Source organism: Acanthaster planci, linkage group LG06 (assembly GCF_054643075.1).
Source record: "Acanthaster planci isolate LZ-2023a linkage group LG06, COTS_SCS, whole genome shotgun sequence".
NCBI lineage: Eukaryota > Metazoa > Echinodermata > Asteroidea > Valvatida > Acanthasteridae > Acanthaster > Acanthaster planci.
In genome coordinates, this window is record NC_141782.1 from 2,399,385 (window position 1) to 2,413,067 (window position 13,683).

A 13,683-nucleotide genomic window follows, 5' to 3' on the forward strand; every position below is an offset into this window, starting at 1 on the left:
AACATGGGTTGGTGAGTGGATACATCCTGTGGACTTGCATGACATGCACAAAGTTTTTACCCAGTTTCACCATTTACGGTCAGTAAGTCTATGACAGTGCTGTCAGAATCTTGTAAACAAAATATTTTTTATTCTCTGTTGCCTTGTGGCAGGGGTTTAATGCCCTTTGTTAATAAAATAGGGGGGGGCAAAGGAACCACTGAAAAGGTGTTTTTATGGAATGAAATTTTACTGCCCTTTTGAGTTCCCGGAAGGATGGTATTAAGTATTCCATGGGTGAGTGAGCATGGTAAAATAAGCGCGCACACTCGGGTGGTCAACTGAGACCAGAAGTCTAACTATGTTGACGTTTTCGAATGAATGGACTTTAATTCACGCTGTACCTGTTTCGTGAAAACATATAAAGCCAAAAATTCCTGCAGCAGGCGTGAGCTTTACTGACCTCGAATACAACTTAATAATTCACAACAGAAAAATTGACATAATATTCTGGAGCAGAGCATTAAGAACCCCACATCATATAAACAAATTTCCCCAAGTGGATGTAGACTGATGGCACAGACCATATAAATATTATGAAAATAAAAAAAATAATCACGATGTTGGTATTGTACGGTACAGACACTGAAATGGCTCATACTCTAGATAAAGTATTTAAATTTGCAACATTTTTAAACATGACCACATTTAAGGCCTGATATGTGGGTTAAATTATTCTCCTCCTGTGAGCTGGTACATTCTTGCTCTCATTGGAACTCTAGTACATTCGATCCTGTGCATCTTACATTGCCAACGTCTTTGCCCCAAATATTTAGAAACACTATCCATTCTGTCTGCCGAGATACGTATGCCTGTTTTAAGGATCTTTTGTGCATACATTTCTTTATGATATGAAAAGTTTAACATTCTGTGTCCCCCCTTGCGGAACTGCATTCCATCATGTTTGAGTCTATGACCGTGTCGTTGCTTGCAGAAGAGTCAGACAGATCTCATGTCAAAATATTTGCCCTCTCTCCGTCGCCCTCTATCATGGCTTCTGTTTCTCATGCCTGGTCAATGTCGTGGACAACACCACCCTGCAGTTGTCAATAATTCCTAGGGAAATTCCTCTCTGTCTCTCTAGTTTATAACAAAGTGTCAGGCTGAGTTGAGATATTTTTTTGAGCTAAAGGTTGCATCGTTCAAATGTTTACGTATTTCAGAGCTAAAATGTGTAACACAAGAGGACCACAAGAACGTTGACTGTAATGTTGGGGCTATTACAGTGCGTAATTTGAGGCCTTAATTAAAGTGCAAAACTGGATGTCAGTTGCAGAAAAAGTGCATTGCATCAGATGTGCGGTGTACAGTAATTCTGATTGGAACAAAAGTGAATTTGCTCATAAAATGCGCTTGGAATGATTCATACTACATGCACATGTGCAATGAATTCTGCATCAAAGATGCCAAAGTTCACGGTCGGTATCCCGCAAACACACTGTGTGTGTATGCTGTCTTCCACTCAGTCATCTTGTTTGTCATTGTTTACACGCTGCGGTTCCACACAAATATAAATGTGCATGTGCAAGCCTCTTAAATGCGTCACACTGCCGCGGTCGCAAATAATCACGAAATGTCCCCTTAAATCATGCATGCTCTCCCCCCTAAAAACCATAAAAATGCCGAGACCCAATGCAGAAGGGTTACTATTATCTGCTCCTAGCGCAACAAAAGAGGGCGGGTTTTTTGTACTCATCGCATAAGTGCGCATTTATAATTGAAACTAATGGCGCGTTAGACGCGGAGTACACTGAGCAGATGTAACAAATTTATTCCCTAATGTATGGTGTTTGCGTACACACAGAACATGGGCAAGAATCCTCTAGGAAAACTTACATGTACAACCAACCATCTGTGTTTCTTTTGCCGCTTGGGGGTGCACTTCAACTCGGGGCGAATTAAGTGCACAGACATGGACTTTACCAATAATGCACTGAAAAAAAAAAGGCTTTTCCTTGGCAACCTCAGACCTGGACCATGTAGGTGTAGTATAGGTTTTAACATCAATTGCTGCAATTACATTGTATGGTCATGTACATCTCCCGCGAATTGCTTGTATACTTGAAGTGCCGTTTCAATAACCTAACGTTTAATAAGGGTTTCCTTGTTACTTTTTTTATGAGTTTATGTTGATTCTTGAATGAGCACAAAAACGCTTACTCTGAACTTTTCTTATTTTTCAATTGAGGTATTCACTGTCACGTTTTTCTAGTCTTCACTGCATTCATCTCCATTAATAATCAGACGTACGTTCAATGCTATTTTGATCTGAGCGTTTAGTGGAACCAAGAGATTTCCAGACTGAGAACCGTGTTCATCGGAGAACTCTGGCTTTTGTGCACATTACTTTTTCCTGTTCTTACCATGCACGCACTCATGCTCAGACGCTAAGCAACACCTGTCTCTAAAAATTAATTCCCCACCCCCTTTAGAAATGTACACGAGACTGGGTGTGTGTGTGTGTGTGCCGGTCGTTGATGTCACTGGTACTGTACATTCATTTATTTATGGACATCCAAAGGAAACCCCTGAGATCATTTTTAAAAAAGCTGTCAGTGTGAGTTGCATGAGTCATATGAATGATTTCCATTACCTGGGCATGCAGTGTACGTGGAGCTCCCTGTAGTGACCTTGATGTATGCACCTTGACAAATAGAGCTAATGAGGAAACCATCTGCCCTAGCCCTACTCAGAGCTAGCCATTATGTGCAAATTTGCCAGTTGCAAAAAGCAGAAAAGCATCATCTGTGGTGCAGTACATGCATTGACCTTGAGTAATTGAAGCGCAAATTGTTTGTTGTTCAAGCGTTTTGATTTATTTTTGTAGAATACCACTGGAGACCATTGGTTTTTTTTTCCTCGCAACTGTATTACGCTGTGTGCGTGCATGTGTGGTCATGTTTCCTGTCTCTGTGTTGCATTGTGTTCGCTATGTGCTTGGAGCATGCCAGACTGCGGCAATTCTTCTTGGTCTTACCAAATAAGGGCATATATACATGTACATGTGTGTCTGTTGCATGTCGTGTGGCAGTTCACTTTCAATAAATTATTGTTTGCAAATGCCTGTAAATATAAGGCTCTATGTCACAAGCAAAGTGGAGGCAGTATGTCATAGTTTATCAGAGGCATGTACATAAGGTGGGTAATGGTACATTATTTCCCACTGGTTTTTGGTACAAGGAAAAGTGTACATGTGAAATCAAGTGTAATGGTTTGTGTTTGCTCGGGCAGCAACTCTTGAAATGTTTATCAATCCTTGAGATGTTTTTTGCACTAGTTTTGTTATCTCTGTGATTTCTTTTAATCTGTGTTGTGTTAACCTCTCTGTTTCAGGCACTTTTCCTATTCAGTTACATCTACTATTAAAGACAGAGTCTGATCTTGAGTCCAAAATACAAGTTTGGGTCCTTGAGTCTAAAATGTGAATTCCAATATATTAATTGAGTTGGAGTCTGTTACTTCTACCCACTCTATCCATCCCCTAATAGGGTTGCACATTTTCAAGTGGCATTATTAAGTCTGAGCCTGAGTAAGTTTGAGTCTGAGGTTGGATCGTCATTCAGTGTGACTCAGGCCCGAGTCCACCAAGATGAGACCGAAATCAGACTTGAGCAGTTGAACTTTCTAGCAAGTCTTGTAAAAACCACCGACCTGTGGAGGCTGCCTCTGCAGCCTGTTTTGATTGGGAGATTGATTTCACAATCTCTGTCATGTATTTTGACTTTCAGTTGTGAAACTCTTTCTGTTTTATTCTTTTCTCTCTTCCATACTTCCCTCCTTCCACAGCGTGTAAGTAAATGTGTCATGTTGCATCACATCTGCCACAAAGCTTCATTTAGAAGTAGTTTTGAAGGAGTCAGCTGTTTCCTCCCATGTTGTACATGTACCATAGTGCTTGTTGATTAGTTTTTCTTTTTACCACTTGACCTTTGTGTGCATGCTCCGTGTCTGTCTGCCCATTCTAGATGTAGTCCCCTCCATCCCATAGACCAGTCCCAGGACAGGATTGGCTGTATGCTCATTGGGACTCCCAGCAATGGTAAAAACACTGTGCCAGGTGAATGTGTTGTTCATAACAACTGTCAGTGGGACATTTATGTTGACATCTGGCACCGTGGTTCTGCCATTAGGGAGCGTCTGATCATTCAAAACATTGGAACGTTCCATACGGAATGGCTTGTCCACGTTCAAGAATGGGTGGCCATCAGAAACTGCCTTGGAATGGTCTGTGCACAAAGCGGACTCTCCCCATGATGGGGGGGGGAAGGGTCCGATGGAACGCAAACATTCCCAACTTGTGCATTGCTCCCTTACTGGGGATCCCTGTTACACAGTGATACTGTATTGGGAATAGGTCCATCAAAGGTCAGAAGGTGCCCTGGTTACAAAATATCTGCAGAGAATAAAAAAAATCACGTTGCTGCATGAAACCCAACTGCAAACCTTGTCGTTTGTGTGCTCGTTACATGAAGTGGAGACTCTTCACATAGTGTCGTGGGGCATTGCATGTCTTCAAGCCAATTGATGTAAGGTGCTGTTTTCAAAATTTCTGAGAAGCTCTGTGCAGCACTGTGCTGCACGGAAGACATTTGCAAGCATGTGTGATACTGTGTGTGGATAGTACAGCCACGTTCTTGTGATGCTGTCCCCGTTTTTTTTCCGGCCAAGCCCTGCAGGCAGTAGTGCTTGGCGCATCCTTCCACCTCATTGCCGTTCAGGATTTGGTCACCTCTTTTGGGCGACCAGTTTTTGAACCCTCAGTGGTTGCAACTCACTGCATGCATGAGGCCCGATTTCTTGTGACGCCACAGAAAGAGCCCACTGGGTTCGGTGGAAATGCATTTTAACCAGATGTACCGGTATGGTACTTGCATAGGGCACTTTAAGCAGGCATTCCTAAAACTATTTGTCTCACCATCAATTTTATTTCAAGGAAAATCCTCTCAACTTTGTTTAATGGAAAAGCATGTAACCCTCATAAGTTTCAATTTTAAACCGAGCCTAATTGTAGATTCCTTGGAAAACCCCTTTCAGAAACTTTCCCTGCAAGCATCTCGCAGGTTTGCCCCCTTCCCCCCAAAACCCCACCCCTTTCACTCCTCCTCCAGAGCCCCTCAACCATTCACTGCCTAGTCCTCCTCTGCTGTAGACAGGAGCTCTGGTGTGGCATCCTGTGCCCCTTAGATTTATGCAGGCAGATACACAGGCATCGGCATGTCATTCTGCTTCCTAAGAACTTCACAGACCTCCACCTAAGCCCATGGAAAAGTGTGTTGTTCTCATTTAGCCCAAGTTCTTGTACATGCACATCTTACACCTGTTATCATCCACTCTACGGTACATCCCCCAGTATATGCTATGCCACACCCTTTTCAAATCCAAATGCTTTGTGCTTCTGAATGGGACTGCCAGGCACACTCACCAATTGGTGCAACCCAACTATCACTTGCCTTGCATACCTGTATGGAGGCTTTGCGTGGTAGCCATCTTGCAGGGCAGTTCTTTCGTTTCACAAGGAAATCTCCTTTGTGCGTAACCTGTGAGACAAAAGCACTGTCAGCCATGCAAAACCTCTATAGCATGCTTCAACCTCAGAATAGTTTTGACTAGAAAAATACCTTCAGTTGTAGCTCAGTCCTTTCCCTATGGCATCTTGGATTTTTTTTATTGGTTACAGGAACGAGTGCCGTTTGCTGTAGTAGGTAGCAACATGATCTTGGAGGTCAACGGCAAAAGGGTCAGGGGTCGTCAATATCCATGGGGGGTCGCCGAAGGTAGGCCTGGATTCAGTGAAAGTAGACTCCTCCTATAAACTCCAGTCAAGAAAATCTCTAGTGTATTGTCTTTATTCCATTTTTGAGAAACTTTTTTACTTTTGTAATATCAGTGGTTCGAATTCCTAGCAAGTCTGCATTTGTAGGTGATAGTTTGAGGGTTCTGTACTCCACAACTGTCTTAAGTTTTTAAGCCAGTTAGTTTATGAAACAGTCTTGAGAAAAAAACATGGAGAGCTTTTCCTGTGAGTATTACTTGCAAAGTGTCTTGAGCCATTCCACAAAAAGTGCAATGTGTGTTGACCCTATTTTCCTTTGATGATATGTACTTTGTCACTAAGGTCCAAATCAGTGATACAACTGGGATTGAATGGGGAAGGGGTACCTGGGGATACACACTTTTTTTTAAGGGGGCGCTGAAAGAAAAGGAGCTGCAGTTTGTGCATAGGTTGTGTACATCATAAGTTTTCAAATGGGGGTGGGACACTGAGGGGGGAGGCCTCTGCCAGAGGGTGCTGTGCCTTCCCTCCTTTCCATCACTTGTTTTGAGTATTTTTTTCTTCAACTGTCGTAACAGAAGAAGTGTCTATTCAAGATTCAACCACCATGGTAGTTGAGTCTGGTCACCAGTCCATTCACAAGACCAGTCATAAGAAGCGATGACCAAGGAATGCTTTTGTCACAGTTCATTTGAAAACATTGTGACTTGACTCCAGACTCAGTGACCTGTAATTGACCTATGATGGATTTGCAGGGACTTGTGATGGGCTTGGCTACCGCAATGAACGTCAGTTCTGTGGTTAACGCTCATTTATTTAGTGGGCACAGTCTCCTGTACAGCATCATCTACTTTAATGTGTTTGTCCGCTGTACACAGTTGAAAACTTGGAACATTGCGATTTCATCCCGCTGCGCAACATGCTGATCCGGACACACATGCAGGACCTGAAGGATGTGACGAATAACGTCCACTATGAGAACTTCCGATGTCGCAAGCTGACGGCCGTGACGGCAGGCGACAGCAAGAAAGCTGCAAAGTAAGAGTCTGATTGGCTGAAGGGCTATTCAGGTTATGGGATAGGATTGTGGGTAGGGGTCTGGAAATCTGTGATGGTTTGTTGTTTTTTCAGTTTTCCTGTGCGTGAAATTCCTGAAACATGTGTAAGAGGGCACCCTGACCATTTTATTTATTAGGGGAGGTTTATGGGCGATGACCAGGACCGTTTGCCAAATCTCGCTGTTTGTTACCAGCTTTGGTCTGCTTTTCTTCAAATACTAGAACCATTTTGAAACTTACCGTTGGAGCAAAATAAACTACACCAAACTTTGGCCAGACGTTTGAGACAGTTTGATATCTGGATGGTAGAATAATGAGGTTCATTGAACAGAGGGTGAAATCTCAGAAACCAGATTAAGACCAGTGTCTTGGATAACCCGTAGTGGTAACTGGCAGAATTTTGCTGACTAGATTTGGTGATGTTGACCTGCGTCAATCGCCCGGTATCCCGGCCATGTCCCAAAGTGATTGAAGATCGTGGATGGGCACCCTCCTTTGCATGTTGCAGCCTGTGCAGCTCATCAGAGCTTACATAAAAAAAAAAACCACCACCTTGCTGTATCCATGGCAGCAGCAAGTCCAAATTTATTGTAGAAAAGCAAGCAAGAAATGTTGCGCAACTTCGCAGATTTGTTACATTAAGGGTCAGAAATCAAGAAGATTGGCTTGGTGCCCGGCAGTGGATCATGAACTTTGCATATAGATTGGGCAAAACTTGCTTTTGTTTGTTTTTTTTCTCAGTTGAATCATGTGCATGTCACTGTATGCTGTTTGCATCACGTAGTTCTACATTAGGCCTAGATGCTTTGTTGAACTTAGTGAAACGGTTGAGGGCCTTTAAACTTATGTAGTAAAGTTCAGAAGGATTGGTAGTTGAAGGTAGTGTGTATCATGTATGTTTGCACAGTTGTTTAGGGGTCCAAATCCTAAATCAGTGGTTTGTTAATGCTGTTAAGCTGCACTAAATTTTTGAAGATTGGCAACTGGGGACGAATATTAACACTATTAAAATGTACTTTGAGCGTGTTGCAGTATACATGTAGGGGAAAACATGATGCAGAGATTTTTTTTTATCATGTACTGATATACCTTGGGAGAGAGGGGGTGGAGCCAGAGAGAAAAAGGGGTGGCGAAGAGGATTAAAGCTCGTTCCTTTATCTCAACTAAGTGAAATCATCCTTGGAGAAAAAATTGAGGGAGCGTACCTTTTTTTGGTGGGGGATGCTGTCTGTTTTTATACTCCCGTCCCCCTGTTCGGCCACCCTGGCCCCACCCCCTTTTGGGTACTGGAATTCACTCGATGCCTCTGTGTGTTCAAGTAAAATTGCATGCTGCTTTGTTTCGTTGCAGTGAAGTGGCCGGTGACCCGAGGTGAGATGATATCTGTTCTTTTGGATCACGACCTAGCCCTTTTGTATTTTTTTACCCCTTTTTTTGGTATACCACTTCCTTTGATGAGAGCTCTGAATACGGCTACCAAATTTTGACCCCCCAGGCTAAGAGGGTTGACCAGTAAGCGACCACCAATTGCAGGACTGGAGACTCTGTGATCTCCAGTTCTTGGCAACGTCTTGTCCTATTGATATGAATCACTTCGCTTTTTCTAGTTGCCTCATCTCATCCAGATTTTTGGCTCTTGTGAATCGCTTGACCTGAAAAAAGAAATAAATCTGGGAAAAAAAATCAGACGTGCATTGAGTTACCTCTGGAAATTGTTTTGAAGGGGTCCTTCTCGGGAAAATGCAGTAAATGTGTTGAAAACTGAAATGATTCAATTTGGGTCTCCGTTTTGTTTTTCCGGAATTCACAACCATGCTTTACAGGCTGAACATGGTACTTATCCATCACTGTATCTCCTGCATCCAATAGCTGCAACAGTGAGCCTTGAATCCAGGCTGACCATTTGTAGCCACCGTAATAAAGAGTACAGTAAAATAAGTGTCATGGTCATCCCTGTGATACTAACCCACCCCAGAGGGAGTGAGTGAACATGATGCAGTTGCTGCTTTTGTTTCTTTCTACTAACATCATCAACTGGATATTTTGGGTCTGAGAAATTTTTATTCATCATGCGGCAGATTAAGGCTGTTTCACCATCTGAAATCTGTTCTTTTATGCAAATAATAATACCACTCTAGGAAATGCATTGAAAACCTACAAACACAAATTCATTTAATGGGACAGGTGTATATTTGCACTGCACGTGATAAACGTTCATCCCAAATGCAACATGGCAACTAATACACCGTCACGATGGCAGGATTTGTGAGACAGCAATACGAGTTTACAGTTAAATTACAGAAGCAGATCAGTCTGTTTCTCTTCATTTTGATATCTGGAGTGATTTTTTTTTGAGGGGATGCTCTTTTTTTAACATTTCTTTAGCATTTGATATTGAGCTGCATAATCTTTATAGCTGTTTCCTGCCTTTTTTTGTCTGCTTTTAAAAAGTGTGTAAGCTAGTGTGTTACTAAAGTGTGGTTGTAGGGAATGGATTGGTTTGGATATTTGACTACAACTGAACCTTATGGTAAACACTTGAAGTGCCATCCAATTAGGGGTGAATAACAGGCTCTTAATTTTAATGGCAGAATTCTTGCACTGGGAAACTGAGCAGAGATAAAGGGACAGTTTAGTAGTAGACAAATTCAGAATGTGTATTCTAGTTACATTCATGTATCTGATCGCATGACCTTTTTCCCTCCCCAGAGTCAATGGAGATAATTTTTGGTCAAACATACAAGTCCCGTGAGGGTTAAATTTTGTCAGAGAGGTTTCATATGGGGAAAGGGAGGGGGCAGGCTGGCATCTCATTTGAGAAGGTTTAATTTGGATTGGTTTGGGTCTTTTCTAAAATGGAGAGTGGCTCGTTGCGGGAATATGGAAAGGGCTGGCACAGCATTTTGAAGAGAGTGTTGGGTATCGGTTGATTATTTCGTTGAGTTTTGTGGGCATAGAATGCGGGATTATGCCAATCAGACGTTGAGATTGGGATCAGAAGGTGGGGGGGGTGAGGTCTAGTTTGTGTGGATTAAGGTTGGGGTTATCGCACATGGAGTGAGTGGCACTGAAACCCACTGATTGGGGTAGGCGTGATGCTGAGTTGCATTCAGTGAGTTGTGTGACTCAACTGGATTGCTTTTTACCATATGGGAGGTCAGTGTAATTTGATAGGGTGGGGCTGAAGCTGTGGCTGGGCGTGTAGGGATAACGGTAAGTTACATGTACGTGGAGTGTATTAAGTATTGGATTCATGAAAGGCATGTAAGCAAGGGACGTGGCTGAGCCTGATCTCTGTTCCCATGACGCCTTCATCTTCGAATTCTTCTTTGACCCTTCTGCCTGCTGTGCTTTTGAGTAGCTAGTGCCTTAGTTTTAGCCCTATCTCTACCGTGGCGTACATGTACACTGTTGTAGTGCAACTGCCTCTGGTATTTGGGTGCTTGCATAGTCTAGCTGCATCTGTCTTCTTGCAAGGGAACTTTGTGTATCAGTGCCATGTAGAGGAATACTAGAAACAGAACGATGGATGCATCTTTCAGAATTGGTACCTTCCCTTTTGGGCTTCTATTGTCATCCTTGTCATCAGTTGATCTCATGTAATGGCACTGCTGACTGGTTGTATTTATTAACTCACGGTCCTCAACTGGACAATTTTTGTTTTCACTCACCCAGTTGAGTTAAAAATGCCATGAAAAGAAGGCCTGACATTTCTGTTAGTTTACCCAATTGATGAGTGTTACAGAGCTGGAATTAATGAACTGCCAGGTGATATTCGGTATAGCAGTTGCTGTACAGTGCCGTCATACAACAGTAAATGTTCAGTTCAAGCAATCTTAAATAATACTGGTGATTCATAATGCAGTGTGCCACCAAGAGATTGTCAGGGAGAGGCCTTTTCGTAGTGCATTATGGGATAAGTAGTCGACAAAAGTCCCATTCACTTACTACGCTGTGCACGGGAAACTTCAGTTTTTTGAACGTTTGTTTATCTTGGTTGAAAATTCGTAATTGCTTACTGAAAATGGGTGTTAAATAGCGAAAATGATGGATTTTGTGTGGTGCAGAGGATGACTCGAATCAAAAATTCCCAAGTTGCTTACCAAAGTGCTCTCAATCACAGAAGCTTGGTGACTGTAAATTTGAAAAGTGGTCTGTCTGCTGCAAACTCTTGGTGGTGCGTTGTATTGTTAATCCCCTATATTATGCACTTAACTGTTCATAATACTCCTTGACGTGTAGAGGCACTACTGTCTGTTGATGTGTTGATGCAACCTTTGACATTGACTTTTGACTTTGTCTACCAGTGCACTCGCATTCACAACCCATGGCCGTGGTCCGTTTATGCCTATTGACCTTTCCATTTTTCGGTGCATTATGGAAACTTTCTTTTTGTGAGCATACAGTGTTAATCAGCACTCAAAACAAACAGCTTGAATCTTGACCTACGCTTTAAAAAGCAAAAGCACACATGTTTATGTGTTGAGTGTGACTAACAAAGTAGCCATGTTTTTGTTTGAATTGGCACAAGAAAGTCATTTAAATAGTGACACGTTCACTAAGAAGCAGTAAAGTTTCGGCGCCCTTTTTCTCTTTTGTTTTTAAGACAGATAGTTCTTTCTTGCATTAGAAAATTCTGTTGAATATTTGAAGTGATCGCTATGAATATTTTAAGGCACTTTCTTTTTTCACAAGTACTGAATTTTATTGTGCAGGTTTACGACCTTTGTAACCCAACAAGCAACATACTGGCAATCCTCCGGTTGAAGGTGCTCATAGGAATCCCCAAGGACAATGTCAAGTCCTCCAAAATTAAGAATAGTAATAATGAGAAATGTGTAATTGAAGGCTGTGAAAGCTTGCTGATTACTTGGTGTTGTTGTGTGCCTTTATCCTCCATCCATTTCCTCTGCAGGGTTGCATCCAAGAACCCACTGGCTCAGTTTGAGGATGAGAAGCACGAGCACGAGATGAAGATGAAGAAGATGGAGAACGAAATGGAGCAGGTCTTCGAGATGAAGGTCAAGGAGAAGAAGAAGAAGCTAGAGGACTCGGAGAAAGAGGTGGGGTACCAGACAGAGTGTGGCATTGTGTTTATGCAAGAAACCTGAGCTTTTACTGTATTTGTATGTGAGGACATGCAATGTCCTCAAGAGTTTCTGGAATTTTCTGGGTGGCTGTATGTCATTCCAGTTCTACTTTTCATTTAGTTTAAAACTGCTCTCAGCTCTGCAGAATGCATTGCCTATCGATGGGCACTTGCATAATGGTGTATAAACTGAAGTTTACCTTGATTTAGAAGTCTTCAGGATTGTGATTTTCCAACCATCCTCAGCATGTTTATCTGTGAGATATTTGGGCAGAGCTGACACTTTATAAAGCTGGGTCATTCTAAAAATTTGGGGTCCAAAGTATGATACTTTTCCGCCCATGTTACCTCGGACATGTATACCATCTGACGTGTTTGACAAGGAATAGATCACTGAAATTGCTTTCAACCTATTGTTATTTGTTTGGCAGTTAATTTGCAGTACTTATTCAATCTTGGAATCAAACAATGATTTCTAAACATTAAAAAGTCATATGCAGACGTAATGGGGACGGGAAAAAAATTGAACCCCAAATTTATAGAGTGACCCAGCTGTACATAATCAGTTGGCTAAGGTAGTTTGAAATTTCACCAATTGCCTGTTGCCGTGCCAACTGAAAGGAATAATCAAAGCCGTAGCCGAAGAGAAGCAAGTTTGTCCAGTGGTATTCCGCCATTAACCATAGCTATGGACAAGCTACTTGCTGCATTGCGCGTTTTAGGATGTGACATTGTTATTCGGCCTGTGGCTTTTCAAATATCTAGAGATATACCTCGTTTGTATATGTGACTGGGATATGCGGGTTATTGCTTTACAGCTTCATCACCGATTGGAACAGATGAAAAAGAGCCTCGATCAACAGCGTCGAGATCTGGAGGAGAAGAGACGGCAGTTTGAGAAGGATAAACAGATCTTTGAAGACAACCAACGCCTCCGACTTGAATCTTCCAAGTAGGTCCAAACTTCAGTAACATCAGGGCCCAATTTCATGGTGCTGCTTATCGCAGAATTCCACGCTTATGATCTCCATTCTGCGCCAACCGTTCAAGCAGAAAATTCTGCGCTAACCCTTAAAGCACAGAATCCTTAGTTATGGGATATATGCATGCGCACAAGCTAAAATTCCTTGCTAACCTGTGAAATATGTTCGGTGTAAGCGCAGAATTTTTTGCTATGGTAAGCGCCGATTTTTGGCTTGCGGTAAGCAGCGCTGTGAAGTTGGGCCCAGTGGTCATCATTTTGTTCCCCCGTGCCATCTGCTTACTCTCCAGGCATTCAACGATCAACAATCACTTTTGAATCAGAGCTTGCTTCTCAAACTTTCCTCTTTCCTGTCAGCTCCCATAAGATAGCTCTCTCTGTCTCTCCTCTTTGCTGGCTGCTTTTACCTTTTTTTTCTATGTGTCCACCAATGGCGCCGAAACGATTTTCAAAGGGGGAGGCATTAATAGGCTGATCCATTAAGCCCCACCCCATTGTAGGACATGCAAAATGTGTGTATGTGTGTGGGGGGGGGAGCATGTCCCCATTTGTATAAGTGGGGGGGGGCACTGGACCTTGTGCCCCCTCTCCCACTTCGCCACCAGTGATGGCCACTCACACCCCTGGACTGTTATTATCTACTATCTTCTGTACGATATCCATTTTTGTAGGGACTTGTTGTGTACACTGCTCCTGTGCCTAGACTGTTTCTCAGACCATTCCCTCTGTTCTCTTTGCATCT

The 13,683-nt window shown here is 42.5% G+C and overlaps 1 protein-coding gene across 5 annotated transcripts in view; it reads left to right on the top strand.

The window, feature by feature from the left end:
- septin7 (septin 7) overlaps window positions 1-13,683 on the top strand; it is a 48,764-nt gene that overhangs the window by 29,231 nt on the left and 5,850 nt on the right. For 3 of the 5 annotated variants that reach the window (XM_087137688.1, XM_087137691.1, XM_087137690.1), the window contains 5 exons: window positions 5,717-5,813; window positions 6,691-6,850; window positions 8,221-8,241; window positions 11,786-11,933; window positions 12,778-12,911. In XM_087137688.1, the coding sequence (XP_086993814.1) occupies window positions 5,717-5,813; window positions 6,691-6,850; window positions 8,221-8,241; window positions 11,786-11,933; window positions 12,778-12,911 (560 nt within the window). The remainder of the gene's footprint in view (window positions 1-5,716; window positions 5,814-6,690; window positions 6,851-8,220; window positions 8,242-11,785; window positions 11,934-12,777; window positions 12,912-13,683) is intronic. The other 2 variants (XM_087137689.1, XM_087137692.1) reach the window with 1 other exon arrangement.